The sequence below is a fragment of the Stylophora pistillata genome, chromosome 4 (genome assembly GCF_964205215.1).
Source record: "Stylophora pistillata chromosome 4, jaStyPist1.2, whole genome shotgun sequence".
Lineage (NCBI taxonomy): Eukaryota > Metazoa > Cnidaria > Anthozoa > Scleractinia > Pocilloporidae > Stylophora > Stylophora pistillata.
In genome coordinates this window covers 23,887,309-23,901,132 of record NC_142522.1, presented here as the reverse complement: position 1 = coordinate 23,901,132, position 13,824 = coordinate 23,887,309, and the positions used below count along the sequence as shown (strand labels likewise).

The 13,824-nt window shown below is 37.9% G+C and overlaps 2 protein-coding genes and 1 pseudogene across 3 annotated transcripts; 1 reads left to right on the top strand and 2 right to left on the bottom strand.

Annotated features, from left to right (window-relative positions):
- On the bottom strand, positions 1-2,018 carry LOC148732953 (uncharacterized). Its single transcript, XM_088756203.1, has 5 exons — positions 1,923-2,018; positions 1,121-1,341; positions 981-1,030; positions 374-455; positions 1-183 (listed from the first exon to the last, which is right to left on the bottom strand). Exons 2-5 carry the CDS (start codon positions 1,217-1,219, stop codon positions 1-3), a joined length of 414 nt encoding a protein of 137 aa, XP_088612329.1. The 5' UTR covers positions 1,220-1,341; positions 1,923-2,018.
- A 1,462-nt stretch (positions 2,019-3,480) lies between these two features.
- On the top strand, positions 3,481-5,557 carry LOC148732952 (uncharacterized; annotated as a pseudogene). The gene is made up of 4 exons (XR_015999936.1): positions 3,481-3,735; positions 3,799-3,954; positions 4,041-4,170; positions 4,262-5,557. The product of XR_015999936.1 is annotated as an uncharacterized LOC148732952 (transcript).
- A 194-nt stretch (positions 5,558-5,751) lies between these two features.
- Positions 5,752-7,009, bottom strand: LOC148732951 (uncharacterized). Its single transcript, XM_088756762.1, has one exon. The coding sequence runs from the start codon at positions 6,457-6,459 to the stop codon at positions 5,752-5,754; it is 708 nt and encodes a 235-aa protein (XP_088612888.1). The 5' UTR covers positions 6,460-7,009.
- Between the last annotated feature and the right edge of the window lie 6,815 nt (positions 7,010-13,824).

The window sequence follows — 13,824 nt, the reverse complement described above, 5'->3', positions numbered from 1 at the left end:
CTATATACAGACCTGTTCCATGTCTGCTCCAGCTTTGCCATAACTTTTGACAAAGTTGTAAACATCATCCTGGTCTGCAAATAGGAGTGTTCCATGTTTGGGTGTTCCTAAATCGTGCCCTTTGTCCTTTTTTCTACACAATCCAAAGCACCCATCCATGCTTTCAATGAGTACACCATCATCCTATTCAAAAGAGAGGGGAAAAGAGAAAAATAGATACAAAACAGAACAGCAACAACAACTTAAAATGAATACTGCAGAACTACAGCACGAGTGTAAAGATGAGTGCATTTTGTGTGCCCCAAAATGAATGCCATAATAATATTCCTCAAGTGCAAGCTACTATTCAGAACAAATTACAATGTATAGTTACCCTTGGACATATAAGACACCAAGCTCCACTGTACAAATTTCCATTGTAGTTTGTACAATGCTTGTACTGATGCATGAAATACCTTCACATGAAAACAACAAAATCTCAATTAGGACTAATTATTTTCTTACAGCAAGTCAGTAGATGTACATGTACAACAAGAAATATGTCTTGTAAATTAATGTAAATGGAATCTTCACCTTAAAACAAACAGTCAATGTATCTTTGAATCATATGAACACAAAAGCGACAAAAGCAAAGCATGAGTTTGACATCTATATATTTAAGCTGGGCAACTAGATAATAAATAAAGAAATATAATAATTATATAAAGAAGCACTTGTAAATCATATTGTGACTGCCTCTACTATTACTATTGCTACTACTACTACTACTACTACTACTATTACTACTACTACTACTACTAATAATAATAATAATAATAATAATAATACTAATTAATAATAATAATAATATTATAACAAGAACAACAACAATAATAATAGTAGTAATAATTACATTCATTCTAATATCAATAATACCTTAGTAGACCTTGTACGTCCACAAATTAGCAGCTTTGATACTCTCAACCTATAACCACACATACCTGAATTCTTCAAAGCATTCTGAATTAAGGATACTGTAAATTGAGCTCACCTAAAAAAAAACATACCATCCAACCAAAATCAATCAATTAAAAAAAGTCTGGTCATATGTCTGAAAAAGACTCCTTGCAAGCAAACCTACATGTGTTGGTTGTAGCTGAGGATTGAGTTCTGTGATCACTTCTGTGATGTTTAGCAGGGACACTTGACAATGAAGAAAGACCTTCTCCACAAACTCCATCAGTTTGAAGCTGAATCCTGTGGTTGGATTTGCTGGTGATCCTGGCCAGAACTGACATTTCAAGAGTGTGACAGCATGCGGCTCACAATCACACACTTGTACATATTTGAGGTGATGATTTCCTGACATTCATAAAAAAAGAAATGAACAACTTATGAAGTTAAGTAAACAAAATAAAAAAAACATTACATGCAGCTTTACATACCTCTTACTTTGTTGAGGGCCATGTAGACACCTTAACCAACCGCGAGGGCCATACTAGAAGAATATTGCTCCGAGGTCTTGAAAGTACAAACCAAGTGCAGCGAGGTCTGCACAGAAAAGTCCAAGGGCCAATATTCTCCCAGCACAACAGAAAAGGCTCTTACAGATAGATGCAAGCCAAGTTTATTGTTTCTCTTTGGACTTAATGGTAAGCCATATCATTACAAAACTTAATTGCATGTGGGATCATTCAGGACATTACCCGGTCCAATACTTAGAAATTATTGGACAGCTAATGGAGCAATCTGATTGTTTGATTTTAATTATTGGCCCTGACATATTGAGAGAATTTAATCGTATCATTATCATCAGCGTTCTTGATTTTAGGCAAGCGGCAGGAAAATGTGACAAAGGAGCAGATAAAATTGTAAAAGAACGCTTCGTTTTCAAACCATTCTAGTCTTCTCTAACCACTATAAATGAAATGAAATGAAATGACCTGAGGCATCCAGAAGTCTGAACAGCTTTACTGTTGCGGTTCTGCACGTATGGCCATATAGCTAACAGTTGCCTCATCTGCATACAAAGGAGAAAATACCCCATCCTATTAAAATAAAGAAAGTAAGAGGTAGATGAAAGTACAGTTTAACCAGATATGTTACACTAAAAGTACCTAGAATACAACCGGCCCCAAAATATTCATACACACCTTCCATTGCTCAAGTACATGAAACTTGTTTCGATTGACATGTAGAGCTCGTGCACATTCAACACAGAAGTACTGGCGAGGGCCACAGTATTCACATCGTGTTGTAACGATACTCTTTTGACAGTTCACACAATTAGTATTGTCTGGAAGATGCTGTTCTTCAATGTACGAATTCAGCAACTTTTCCCGTACCTTTTCCCACTTAGCAGAGAGACTAAAAACACGATTTTGCTGTTGAGTTGAGAGTTCCTCCTTGTCGAGATCGTCAAGAGATCTTGTTCTACTGGACTGTTGGTGTCCTGACTATTTTCTTCCGTACTCTTATGAGGCTGCTTCCCAAGATCCACTCTCAGCGGAATCGATACAGTGGTTTTCTTTCCATCGCACCCAATATTCTTCACATCAGGGAAGACGGGCTTTAACCGACGCATTTCGCAGCGATCACCTTGGCTTGTTCACAGATGAGTGAGGGATTTGATAGGTCGAAATGTTTATGCATATTTAATGAGCTACTGGGAAGACTTAGATGATCACTTAGAACGGCTTGAACCCAATGATCTAAAGTTAGATTAGGTGGGTGTTAGCCATTTAGATTGTGTAAGTAGGGTGCTCAAGAAGCTAGAGTTGCTCTCCATTAACTATGAGTACACCGTTAGCTACATTCTCTACTTTCGCATGACCCATAATGCCTTGTCCTTGGGGGGAAAGCACACTAAACAAAATGGTGGATCTTGATGCTCAACGCAAGGTGAATTTGAAACTCCAAAAACCTTCCAAGAAGTGTCCAGTTTAACTAAACCGAGGCTGAAAGAAATCTGCAAAGTATTATTTATTGATATAATTTGGATATATCAACAAAGTTGAAATGGTACCGTAACGATTACAAAAGCACAGGCAGCCCAAGCTCATTACTAGAAAAGCGGACGTGACTCTTACCTTGTTGCGCAACGTTTTATATTTATAAAGGTTTGTATGGGATGTTATCGATTTTCCTTAAAAGAGAGAAAAAAATGTCTTGTTTTGAAATAAAATGGGCTTACCTTATTGCCTTGTTGTTTTCTTTGTTGATTCCTAGCGTCTCAGACCATTTTGAAGCGTTTTCGGCGAGTTAGCGCCATGTTGGCTCCGACGAGGGGCTAACGCTCGAAACGTCAGCTTTTGTAATCGTTACGGTGGCCAATTTACCATTTCAACTTTGTTGATATATCCAAATTATTTCGTTACTCCCACCGACGCAGCCCCAAACAGTTTCTCTCGAAACTATCAGCCTTTATTATTTACTGATTTTGAAAAATCAATCGGTAGAAAGGCGCTTGTCAACGTCGTATGTAACGCTTTAAAAATCTACTTTGGGTCCTGGAAGCAATGCTACCAAACAATCTTCTACTTCGTGCACCAACACTCCAACAATTATGTACCTTCAAAAACTAAAAGACTGGCAGATAAATTTAAATGGAGTACCATTACTGATGGAAGAATCCATAGTAAAAGAGTACTTGATCGGAGCTGGATACGACAAGAAAGCAGTGAGAAAATACAAAACACTACGTGCTTGGGAGCACAAGCAAGGAATTCATTCAGTCTAATAAGTTTACAATTGAAAGTAGCAATATTGACCTGTTTTAAAAGTTGTTAAATTGATATTTTATTTGCCTTGTTTCTTCAGAGTTCATTTGCTTCCTGAATACAAGAACTTTTGGGCTCTAAGAAGCAGTTGTAATCCCTAGTTTTGTACTGACCGTGAAGAAAGTAAACTGATGTACTTGGTATTACAAAGGTCTACAAGCTAGCCAGTGTTTTCCCACTGCACATATACTGTTGGGTATGTTTGTTCTGCCATTTATAAAACAGCTAATACACGTAGCTGTGAATGATTTTTCTGATGTAGTATTAATTATTTATTTATAGATTGAGAGGTGACTGCAGCCATATTGGAACACTTCTTTTATGCTCTATGATGTTGTGGCAGAGGGGAAACAGCAGCTTCCACCAGATCTCACTTGCACCGATTTGCCATGTTCACGGTCTGATCCTAAAGGTAATAGCATTTCACTTATTGTTCAAACATTTTTAATTTTCCTTTTAGTGGAAACATTTTTGTAATATATATATATTTTTTCATTTGGCAGGTGTCAAGGTTGAACCAGTCCTTGTGGAAGATATAAATTTTTATAAAGCCAAGTTTGGAAAGGAGCCCCCTGTAAAGAAATTGAAGCCTACTCCAACCATAACAGGAAAATATTATGGTATTGATGATCTGGAAAAACAAAAAATGGAGGAACACAAAATTAACTTGAAAAGAAATATTTATGATGCAAATCAAGGTAGTCCATTGCCACCAATCTACCACATTCTTGGTAGTAAAGAAAATTACATTATTTCTGAAACTGTAGTTCATGATCTTCCTGATGTTATGACGGCTGATGACATAAATCTTGTTTTTTGTCATGAAATACAAGTTAATTTTGAAGATAATGAAAGAACCAAACAAGAGAACATTATAAGCCCTATAAAGGATCATCCAGCATCCTTATCCGATATTCTTAGGAAAGCAGAGTCAATCATTGAGAAGATTAGCGTGGATGATGACAGAATTAATGAAACAGAAAATACCACAAGAGAACAGTCCAGGAGCTCCCAGTGGCATGCGTAGCGCTCCCCTAGAATCACTGCGTCCAAGTGTAAGCGTGCTCTTATAAAAAAACAACAAGCCCCACCAAAGCCATGCAAGAAATTCTCTGTTACAACAAAGCTTATCAATCACAATACATGAAGGATGGAATCAAATCAGGACTGGAAATTATTAATCAATATTCTAAATGCACAGGGAATGAAGTACAGCCATGTGGATTTTTTGTATCCAAGTCCCATCCATTCTTGGGTGCGTCCCCAGATGGACTTGTTGGTGATAACTGTTCCATTGAAGTCAAGAAAATTCATCCCCAGGACAGTGAAACACTAGAAACTGCTCTCTTGAGGCTGAACATTGTGAAAGCTACTGATAGCATAAATGAAAACCATCAATACTATTATCAAATTCAACAGCGGTTGTTTTGCACTGGAAGAAAGTGGACAGATTTTATTGCTTCAGATGGCATCAAGTTATTTATTAAACGAGTAGTATACAACCCTGAGTTTTGGAACACTAAGTTGTCAAGAATTGAGCAATTTTATTATAATGTACTGCTACTGGAGCTCGCGTACCCGAGAGTGAAGGATGGTTTGGAAAGGATAGGTAAATTAGGCATTGATTTCTCCACTTTATCTACCTTAAGGCAAGAGTAATGATATTTCAATCTGCTTTGGAAGTATGGGTGAACTATGCATTGTTTTTTCCTACTTTATCAAGGGATAATCAAAATTGAAATGAAGATTAAGATTAACCATAATGAAAATCACTCTAATACAGGTGACATGTATAGCTTTTTTGCTTAAATAGATTTCAATGGAATAATATGCAAATAATTCTATTTACAAACTTTAATAATAATTTACTTGCTTCACAGCCAAGACTCTAGGTGTTGCTAACATTTTTACTTGGTAATATATTATAAACATGAAAATATATTTATAAGAAATCAATAAAAATAGCCAGTTCCTGTTTCAAAACTGTTTGTGCTCACTTTAAAATTGGTGTATGAAAATTCAATAAATATGCACATACAGTAAAAATCTGTTCTGCCAAGTGAGCCATACTCAGTCGGACTTCATTATCAAGAATGTGATAAGTTTTGATCCTTTGAATTGCCCTTTCTACATGAATCCTGGCTTCTGCTATTTTTTCAGACCTTTCCCCCTCTTCTTTTTTCATTTGTGACCTCCCTTGCCCTTTAAAATCCGGAATAGTAACCTTAACCCCACTTTCACGCATTGTATCACTAATATCAACCCCCCTATCAGCCATAACCTCATCTCCCTGCTCCAATGTTGCTAAAAAGTCAGCACTATTTTCTGTAATGTGCTTGTCAGATGTTCTCCCACCCCAGGCCCTGGAAAAATAAACAATAGCAACGCAAGTATTAATGGATACTAAAAACTTAAAAGTGCTGTGGCTCTTATAATTTGAATACATTTCCTTGTTAGCCTGTAGCGAAGATAGCTTTTGTGCAAAACTTTCTGTACAGTCAATAATAACATTCAAATGAGGGAATTTTGAGAACTGCTTTGCCTTGCCATGATCTTCACAGTAACTGGGCATCTGGCACAGGTCCTTCAAATAAAAATTTAGTAAATTTACCCAAGTGGTGAGTATTTTACTCACACTTGATTCACTTAAGCTAAATCTAAGGGCCAGGTCTGTTAATGTAATACCCAGGACCAGCACCATAAAAAACTCCTCTTCTAAAGTAAGTTTGGATCTTGGGCATTTTTTTCTGATGTCAGAATTTTGGATTTCATCTCAGATCCTCTCCAATTTTTCTTTTTCTGAAGGGCCACATGATCTAAGTAATCAAAGAGGGCTTTGAAGGTGGCATAATTTGGAAAGCCAGTCCAAAACTGAAACCTCTTATCATCCAGCTTGATATTCTCAAGGATAAGACATTTGCTGCGAAGATAGATCCACTTTGAGAGATTCAGGATCAACTTGAAGCTTGCAGTAGTCGTGTTCCTTCAAGTTGTGGCTTGAAGGTAAGCAGCTTCCCCAGATTTTGTGGCCTTCCATAGTAAACTGGTCTTGTTGTGGTCTCCCTCTTGGTTCAGTTACCTAAAATTATAACAACAAGAATACAAAGTATTAGCTATTTTGCATTTTAGTCATATGCTTACACTTGAGTTATAGACAACAAATAAGCTTGTGTCAAATCAAGGATCTAGTTGTAACTTCACTTACATGTAGTTCAAGTCTCCTTCGCCGGTGTCTCCTTGGGCCGGCCCCAAGATCGACCCTTGAGGTACACCATAAGCTACATGGCGCGGACCTGACACCGGTTTTAACATCGGTTAAAAGACCATTTTGAAAGACCAACTCTTTAGCGAGCACAGGTTAGGGACAGCTGGGAGATCGTTAATATAGATATTAAATAGGGCCGGCCCCAAGATCGACCCTTTAACCACCATCGGTTAAAAGCCACTTTGTTGACAGATTCAGCATTTGTACTCATTCTCTGTTAGGTATACGTAGACGGTAGTAACTATTACACTAAAGGTAACGCTCTCGTAACCTTCCCCGTCCTTTACATGGATTGATGCTTAAAACTCCTCGACAATTCTATTCAGGTTCATACTGTCAATTGCTTTTGGAAGCCGAAGACCTCTAGACTTTTTGCCAGTTCCTTTTCCTTCGTTAGGTGTTTTGGTTTGAAGAATTCTTCCTCAAACTCAGCCATTTTGTTTCCATGTGCTCTCTCGACTTACCTGTTAATCAATTTAATTTCAACTTTCCTTACTGTTTGCGATTCATTGACGTATTGACGAGTTCTCAGCCAATGAGCATGCTCAATTGTTTACATGTACAGCTATATTATTAATATAGGCGTTGTTTTTTAGGGTTCGGTATGGAAAAGAAATGGCTGCTTATGTCACTTCCACCAACTACTATTAGCCGTCAAACTGAGGGACCCTTAGGCCTCTAGTGAAATGATTGACCGCCTCCCGGTTAGCTTAATCGATAGAGCACTGGACTGTTGTGCGGGAGGTCGAGGGTTCGAGTCCCGGCCGGACCAACACTCAAGGTCTTAAAATAATTTTTACGGAAGTTGTCCCTGCCTGTCGGCGAAGCTAATAAACTAGTTCAATCCTTTGATTCCTAACTTCTTCCTGTCAGCACCCTAGGATATATACGGAGAACAGTATAGACAATACACATACTAATGTGAGTGTGTAACGGGTGAAAAGTTCTCTCAGTTATATGACGCCAACAAGTAAATCTAAATGTTGACTTGATTTGCACACCCCTGGTGTGCTGCATAGATACCTCTAATTGTCTATTTATATCAATACAGATTAGCAGGATAAAGCACCCTCTGGACAGAAAGTCTCATATATTGTTGATAAACGCTTTCGTTTTTAGCAAACTATTTTATTGCTCAACTGTATGGGCTAACACTTCTCAAGGCAATGTAAAGAAACTCTAACTCGTACAGAATTGTGCTGTGCGTATCGTGTTGGGTCTTAGGAAATATGACCACATCTCAGAAGGCACAAGATCCCTTAACTGGCTTACTGTTAAAGATAGACTCCTTCTTAACCATGCTGTAATGGTATTTAAATGTCTTAATGATTTAGTCCCAAAATATATCTGGCCAGTATATTTGTACCTCGTTCTCATATTCACACCAGGACTACGCGTTCATGCAAACTTTTACACATCTCATCTCTTGTTACCGTCTGTCATGTGGACAAAGTTCATTCACATGTCGTGGGCGCAAACTTTGGAGCTGCATTTTTAATGAGTTGAAAGTTGCGCACAATGAAAATAACTTCAGGCGTCGTTTAGCACAGAAGCTATTAAGCGGAGAACATTTGCGTTGAGTAACTTGAAACTTAATTTTTAAAGTATATTTTTAGGTCTTTTGTAATTGATTCTAGCTATAAAATGTATTATTTGCTTGCTGTTATCCTTCTCCTTTTAACTTATATGTATCTTAAATATTTTAGTTAGACATTGTAACCGAAAAGCCCAAGTTGGGAGTTACAATAAACATGTGTATATATATATATATATATATATATATATATATATGTATGTATGCATGTATGTATGTATGTATGTATGTATGTATGTATGTATGTGTATGTGTGTGTGTGTGTGTGTGTGTGTGTGTGCGTGTGTGTGTGTGTGTGTGTGTGTGTGTGTGTGTATGTATGTATGTATGGCGTGGCTGGTACATGCGTATATTTAGATAACTATTTCATTGATGTTTCCTTGTCAAAAATTCGTTATTCATTAGGGGTAGCTATCTAAAGCTTTCTCATTCTGAACAGTGCGTTGCTCGAATATCAGAATTAGGGTATTGGATGTTACAACATTTACTGATATCAGGTGGAGTGTCAGAGCAATGATGTTTCCCTGTTTAATATTCGTTATTCAAGGCCTACTCTGGGGCCTTAGGTCGCCGTAACTTTGGGCGACTTTGGGCGATTTAAGGCGACTTAAGCAAAATTGGCAGAAAAAACATTGCGACTTTTAGGCGATTTAAGGCGACTTAAGGCGACTTAAAGCGATTTTATTTGACTGAAGTGATAAAATCAAATTTAGAAACAGTCTCTCCATAAACCTTAAAAATAATTACAGAATCCCTTACAATAAACACAATATGCCGGATTTGGGTGGGGTGAATGGGGTCAGTTGGGAGGGGTGGAACCCTTATAATATTATGTAACCAATAGCGGCTTTAGGTAACTTAAGGCGACTTAACGTGACTTTATGATTAGGCGACCTAGGGTGTCGATCCATGATGCTGCTCATGAATCCAGTGAAGACAAAATCGTGCTGTTTGGAGTGCCCCGAAGCTTTCGCATCGTACCCAACATTACCAGCCAGACATTTTTCCCCGACATGCGCTGACCAGGAGATAGTTTTGGATCCTAGTCAGTCCGTTAATAAACACATAAGAAACTTTTAACCAATTGAACTATTTCAACTAGTTTTTGCATTTTTTCCAGAGGAACTAGTTACGCTAGATTTACCATTTTAAGCAATTGAACCATTTCAGCTACTTTGTGCGTTTAATCCAGTTGAAGCATTTGAGATAGTTTGACCACTTTAACCAGTTTACGCTGAACCGTTCCAGCTAGTTTTTGCATTTTTCCCAGTTGAATCAATTCAGATAGTTTGACCATTTCAACCAGTTGAAACATTTTAGCTTATTTGTGCATTTTGTCCAGTTGAGGAAATTTTAACCATTTCACCATTTTAAACCATTGAATCACTTCAGTTAGTTTGTGCATTTTGTCTAATTGAAGCACTGGAGCTAGCTTAACCATCTTATTCAGTTGGGCCATTTCAGGTAGTCTTTCCTTTTTTCCAGTTGAAGCGTTTGAGCTAGTTTGACCATTTTAACCAGTTGAAGTACTTCAAATAGTTTCTGCATTTTTTCCATGTTAAGGCATTTGAGCTAGTTTGACCGTTTTAACCAGTTCTAAAATATAGGTTAAGGGAAAGCTTTTTCAAGTTTCAGGTCTCTTTGTTTTTCCAAACATAAGTATCCATCGAAATATTTGCGCAGATTTATGCCATGTTGGTGGGCATCTTTAGGGACCAAAAAATGGTGTAAAAGATCTTGGACTTACTTTGGCTATCTAGCCCTATGATTGTCTAAAATAAAACCAACAAACGTGTCCAAAAAAAACCCACTTCTTAAAACACTCTATTTCCTAAAAAGGCTAAATATTACTAGACAAGTCTATATTTTTCGACAAACGCGATTGGAACTGTGAGGCGCAGCCGCCATAACTCTGAATTTCAAAATCTCTGCTGGTTTCCAAGCCAAGCACGCCATTGAGCTGAAAATTTGAAAACAGATACGAATTTAGACCCTCTCATGCCTGATGAGGATAAAGATTTTCGTGGCTCTTTATTTTTTTATTTTGGAATTTGAAAACGCCACGTGAAAATCATCAACTGAATATCGTCGCGACGAGTGAGTGAGTAAAACTGTAGAATTTCGATCTTGACTTTGACCCGATGTTTCCCGGTGCTGCTTGTTGTTTGTTTTCAAGTATTTTGATAGATCGACATTCGCACTCGATACACAGTTGAGCTTTCTCCTTTTGTGATTTCTGGCTTATAGCTACAAGCTCACTGCGTTTTCAGTTCTTACCGCGACACTACGGAAGACAGCAGAAGACGATAAACATCCCACAGTCATTTTAGAATTACGCGCCATTAACAACATCAGTTTTCCCTGCAGAAATATTTTAATTGATGTTATCATGATCGCCGCATAATGCAATGGAAAACTCCACACTAGTCCTATTGGTATTGCAGAGCATCTTAATCAGCATTTCACGAACATTGGAAGATATCTTGCTAAGACGTTCCACAATACATCGCCCACGCTATCGAAAGATGCTATCAGAGCTTATAACTTCAAACTGAATCCAGTATCAGAAATGTTTGACCATAAAGAATTAATCAAGATGAAAACAAGCAAAGCTATTGGTCTAGACAAGATCAGTGCTCGAATTTTACGTGGTACAGCCTGTTTCATTGCCCCTTCATTAACTTATATCATTAATGATTCCTTTGAGATTGGAAAATTTTCCTCTCCTTGGAACGGTGTGCGAAGGTAACTTCCCTCTTCAAACAAGGTGACAGAACGAATATGGGTAACTATAGACCAATATTCGTACTTCCAACTGTAAGTAAAGTGACTGAAAGAGCAACGTATATGCAGCTATACACCTTCCTGGAGTCTCATCAATTACTTGTAAAAGAATCAATTTGGTTTCCGCCGAGGTTGATCAACACCCCTTGCCTTGACACAATTAACTGATGAAATGCTTACAAATAAGGACAATGGTCTCGTAAATGGAGTCATCTTTTTAGACCTATAAAAGGCCTTTGACATGGTAGACCATACAATTTTAATTTATAAACTTAAAGCTCTGGGAGTTTCTGGGGTTAGCCTTGCCTGGTTTCAATCCTTTTTGACATCTCGTTTTCAAATGACAGTTATTGGTCAAGCAATGTCCTGCAACAGACGTATCTCTGTTGGAGTACCACAAGGATCCATTCTTGGTCCACTCCTTTTCTCTATTTATATCAATGATTTGCCTAAATGCCTAAAGCACACGTCTGTTACGCTATTTGCAGATGATACTGCCTTAATTATGCTGTTTCGCGAAATCCTCTACAAATTTACAACAAATGCTGATTGAGGACCTTACTAGTGTAGCACAATGGCTTAATGACTATTGACGTACACTCAATGTAGCTAAGTCTATTTTTATGATAATTGGGAGCTCACAAAGGCTGAGTTCCCACGGGAAAATTAGCCTACAAATCTGTGACGAGTTCCTTCACAAGGCAAATTTTTACAAATACTTAGGGGCTCTTATAAATGAAACCCTTACTTGGAGTGATCATGTTGATTACATTTCAACCAAAGTAATCAACGACTTGGCATTCTCAGAAGGATCAAAAATTTATTGCCAATACACGCCAGAGAACTTTATTTCAAATCAATGACCTTACATCTCTTGGATTATAGTAAAATTGTGTGGGGAGACAAACACAACAAAACTCCAATAGCTAAAGTCCAGTTATTGCAAAACAAAGCTTCGAAATCAATCCTTGACAAAGCTAAACATTCCTCCGCAGCAAAGGCAATTAAAGAACTCGACTGGCTAGTTTTATCAGAAAGGTGACGGCAACACCATCTTTCTTTTGTAGTTAAATGCATGCATGGGCTGATTGACTGGGAACTTAATTTAATGCACTTAAGAGATACCCCGGCCCTTATAACACTAGGCACAACGACAACTTTAAAATGCCCAAATTTCGGTGCCAGTGGGGGCAACAAAGACTAACTTAACAAGCGATACAGGAATGTAATGCTCTTCCAATATATACAAGGAACTCAAATATCCTTGATTTGTTTAAGAAGCTTATATAAACTATTTTATCTATTTAATATTTTGTCAACTCTATTTAAGGACTTCACTGTTACTGTATGCTCTTTTAACTTTTAACAAATTTTGAGCTACTGTATGTTTATAATTTCTGCTCAGGACCAGCCTGAAAACCACCAAAGGGTGAGGTTGCCTCCTGGCAAAAGATATTTATCTATTTATTCATTGACATAGAGGAATTTTTTTGCTATAAAGAGAGAGAGTTTTACCGTTTATATCAACAAATTATGCAAATCCGAAGATGTAATAGTTTCTTGCCATGTTCTTCCCAGTTTTTGCCATGACATCACAAAAGACCGTAAACATCTTAAAATGATTCCACAGTAACATCCACCGACGCATAACTTGAACTAAGAATGCGTCCATGCTGAGCATGCGTACATCGAGTTATGGATGTACGCGGGAAGTGTGGAGAGCACGAAAAATGCGTAAGAGTAGCTCGAGGCGTAGCCGATAGCTTTTCGATCTAACTTGATAACTCGATTTACGTACAGCTAAAAGCATGAACAAGTTCTTTCATAATAGAGCAACGACGAGGAAGAAGACACTTTTATTGTGATAGTGTGCAAAATTCTCGCAACGCACAACAAAGTAAACAAACGTCCCTATCAGCGGGTCAAAAACAAGCCACATTTTATACTTTAGTTTGAGCGAAAACATTTGATCCAGTTAACTGAGAACTGTGAATGAAAAGCTCAAAATTAACGGGGAAAGTGGAGAAAATCAAAGCTACATGAACTCAAGTGTAACCGGCTATAAAATGTTTTCAAAGCCAAACGCGCAACTTGCGAGTTTTGTTCGGCTTTGTTTTTGCTGATTGTTGGATCAGGACCTAAAAGGTCAATGCCGATAGAAAAATTGGGCAATTCTTTGCTGGTTTCTTCCATATTTTAAAGAGAAGGAAAATTGCACTGCAGCTTAACAGGACGGTAACTCTGCTGCCCGGTAAAAAAAGAAGCTCACGTCATCTTATTTTCGCACGTGCGTGCGTAATGGCGTGGGGCGTTTGTGACGTCACGAAATTTTGACCCCCTAGAGCGATTAGGACAAACAAACAGGCTTCTCGAGTAAATGAATATGGGCGATGATGCGCCCATCTCTAGTTCAAACGCCTCTA

Coding starts and splice junctions, on each gene's coding strand:
- LOC148732953 (XM_088756203.1), bottom strand. CDS start 1,219: ATGGAGTTTGTGGAGAAGGTCTTTCTTCATTGTCAAGTGTCCCTGCTA. Junction 456..980: donor GAATGCTTTGAAGAATTCAG/GTATGTGTGGTT, acceptor TTTCATGTGAAG/GTATTTCATGCATCAGTACA. Junction 184..373: donor GGTGTCTTATATGTCCAAGG/GTAACTATACAT, acceptor TCTTTTGAATAG/GATGATGGTGTACTCATTGA.
- LOC148732951 (XM_088756762.1), bottom strand. CDS start 6,459: ATGGTGCTGGTCCTGGGTATTACATTAACAGACCTGGCCCTTAGATTT.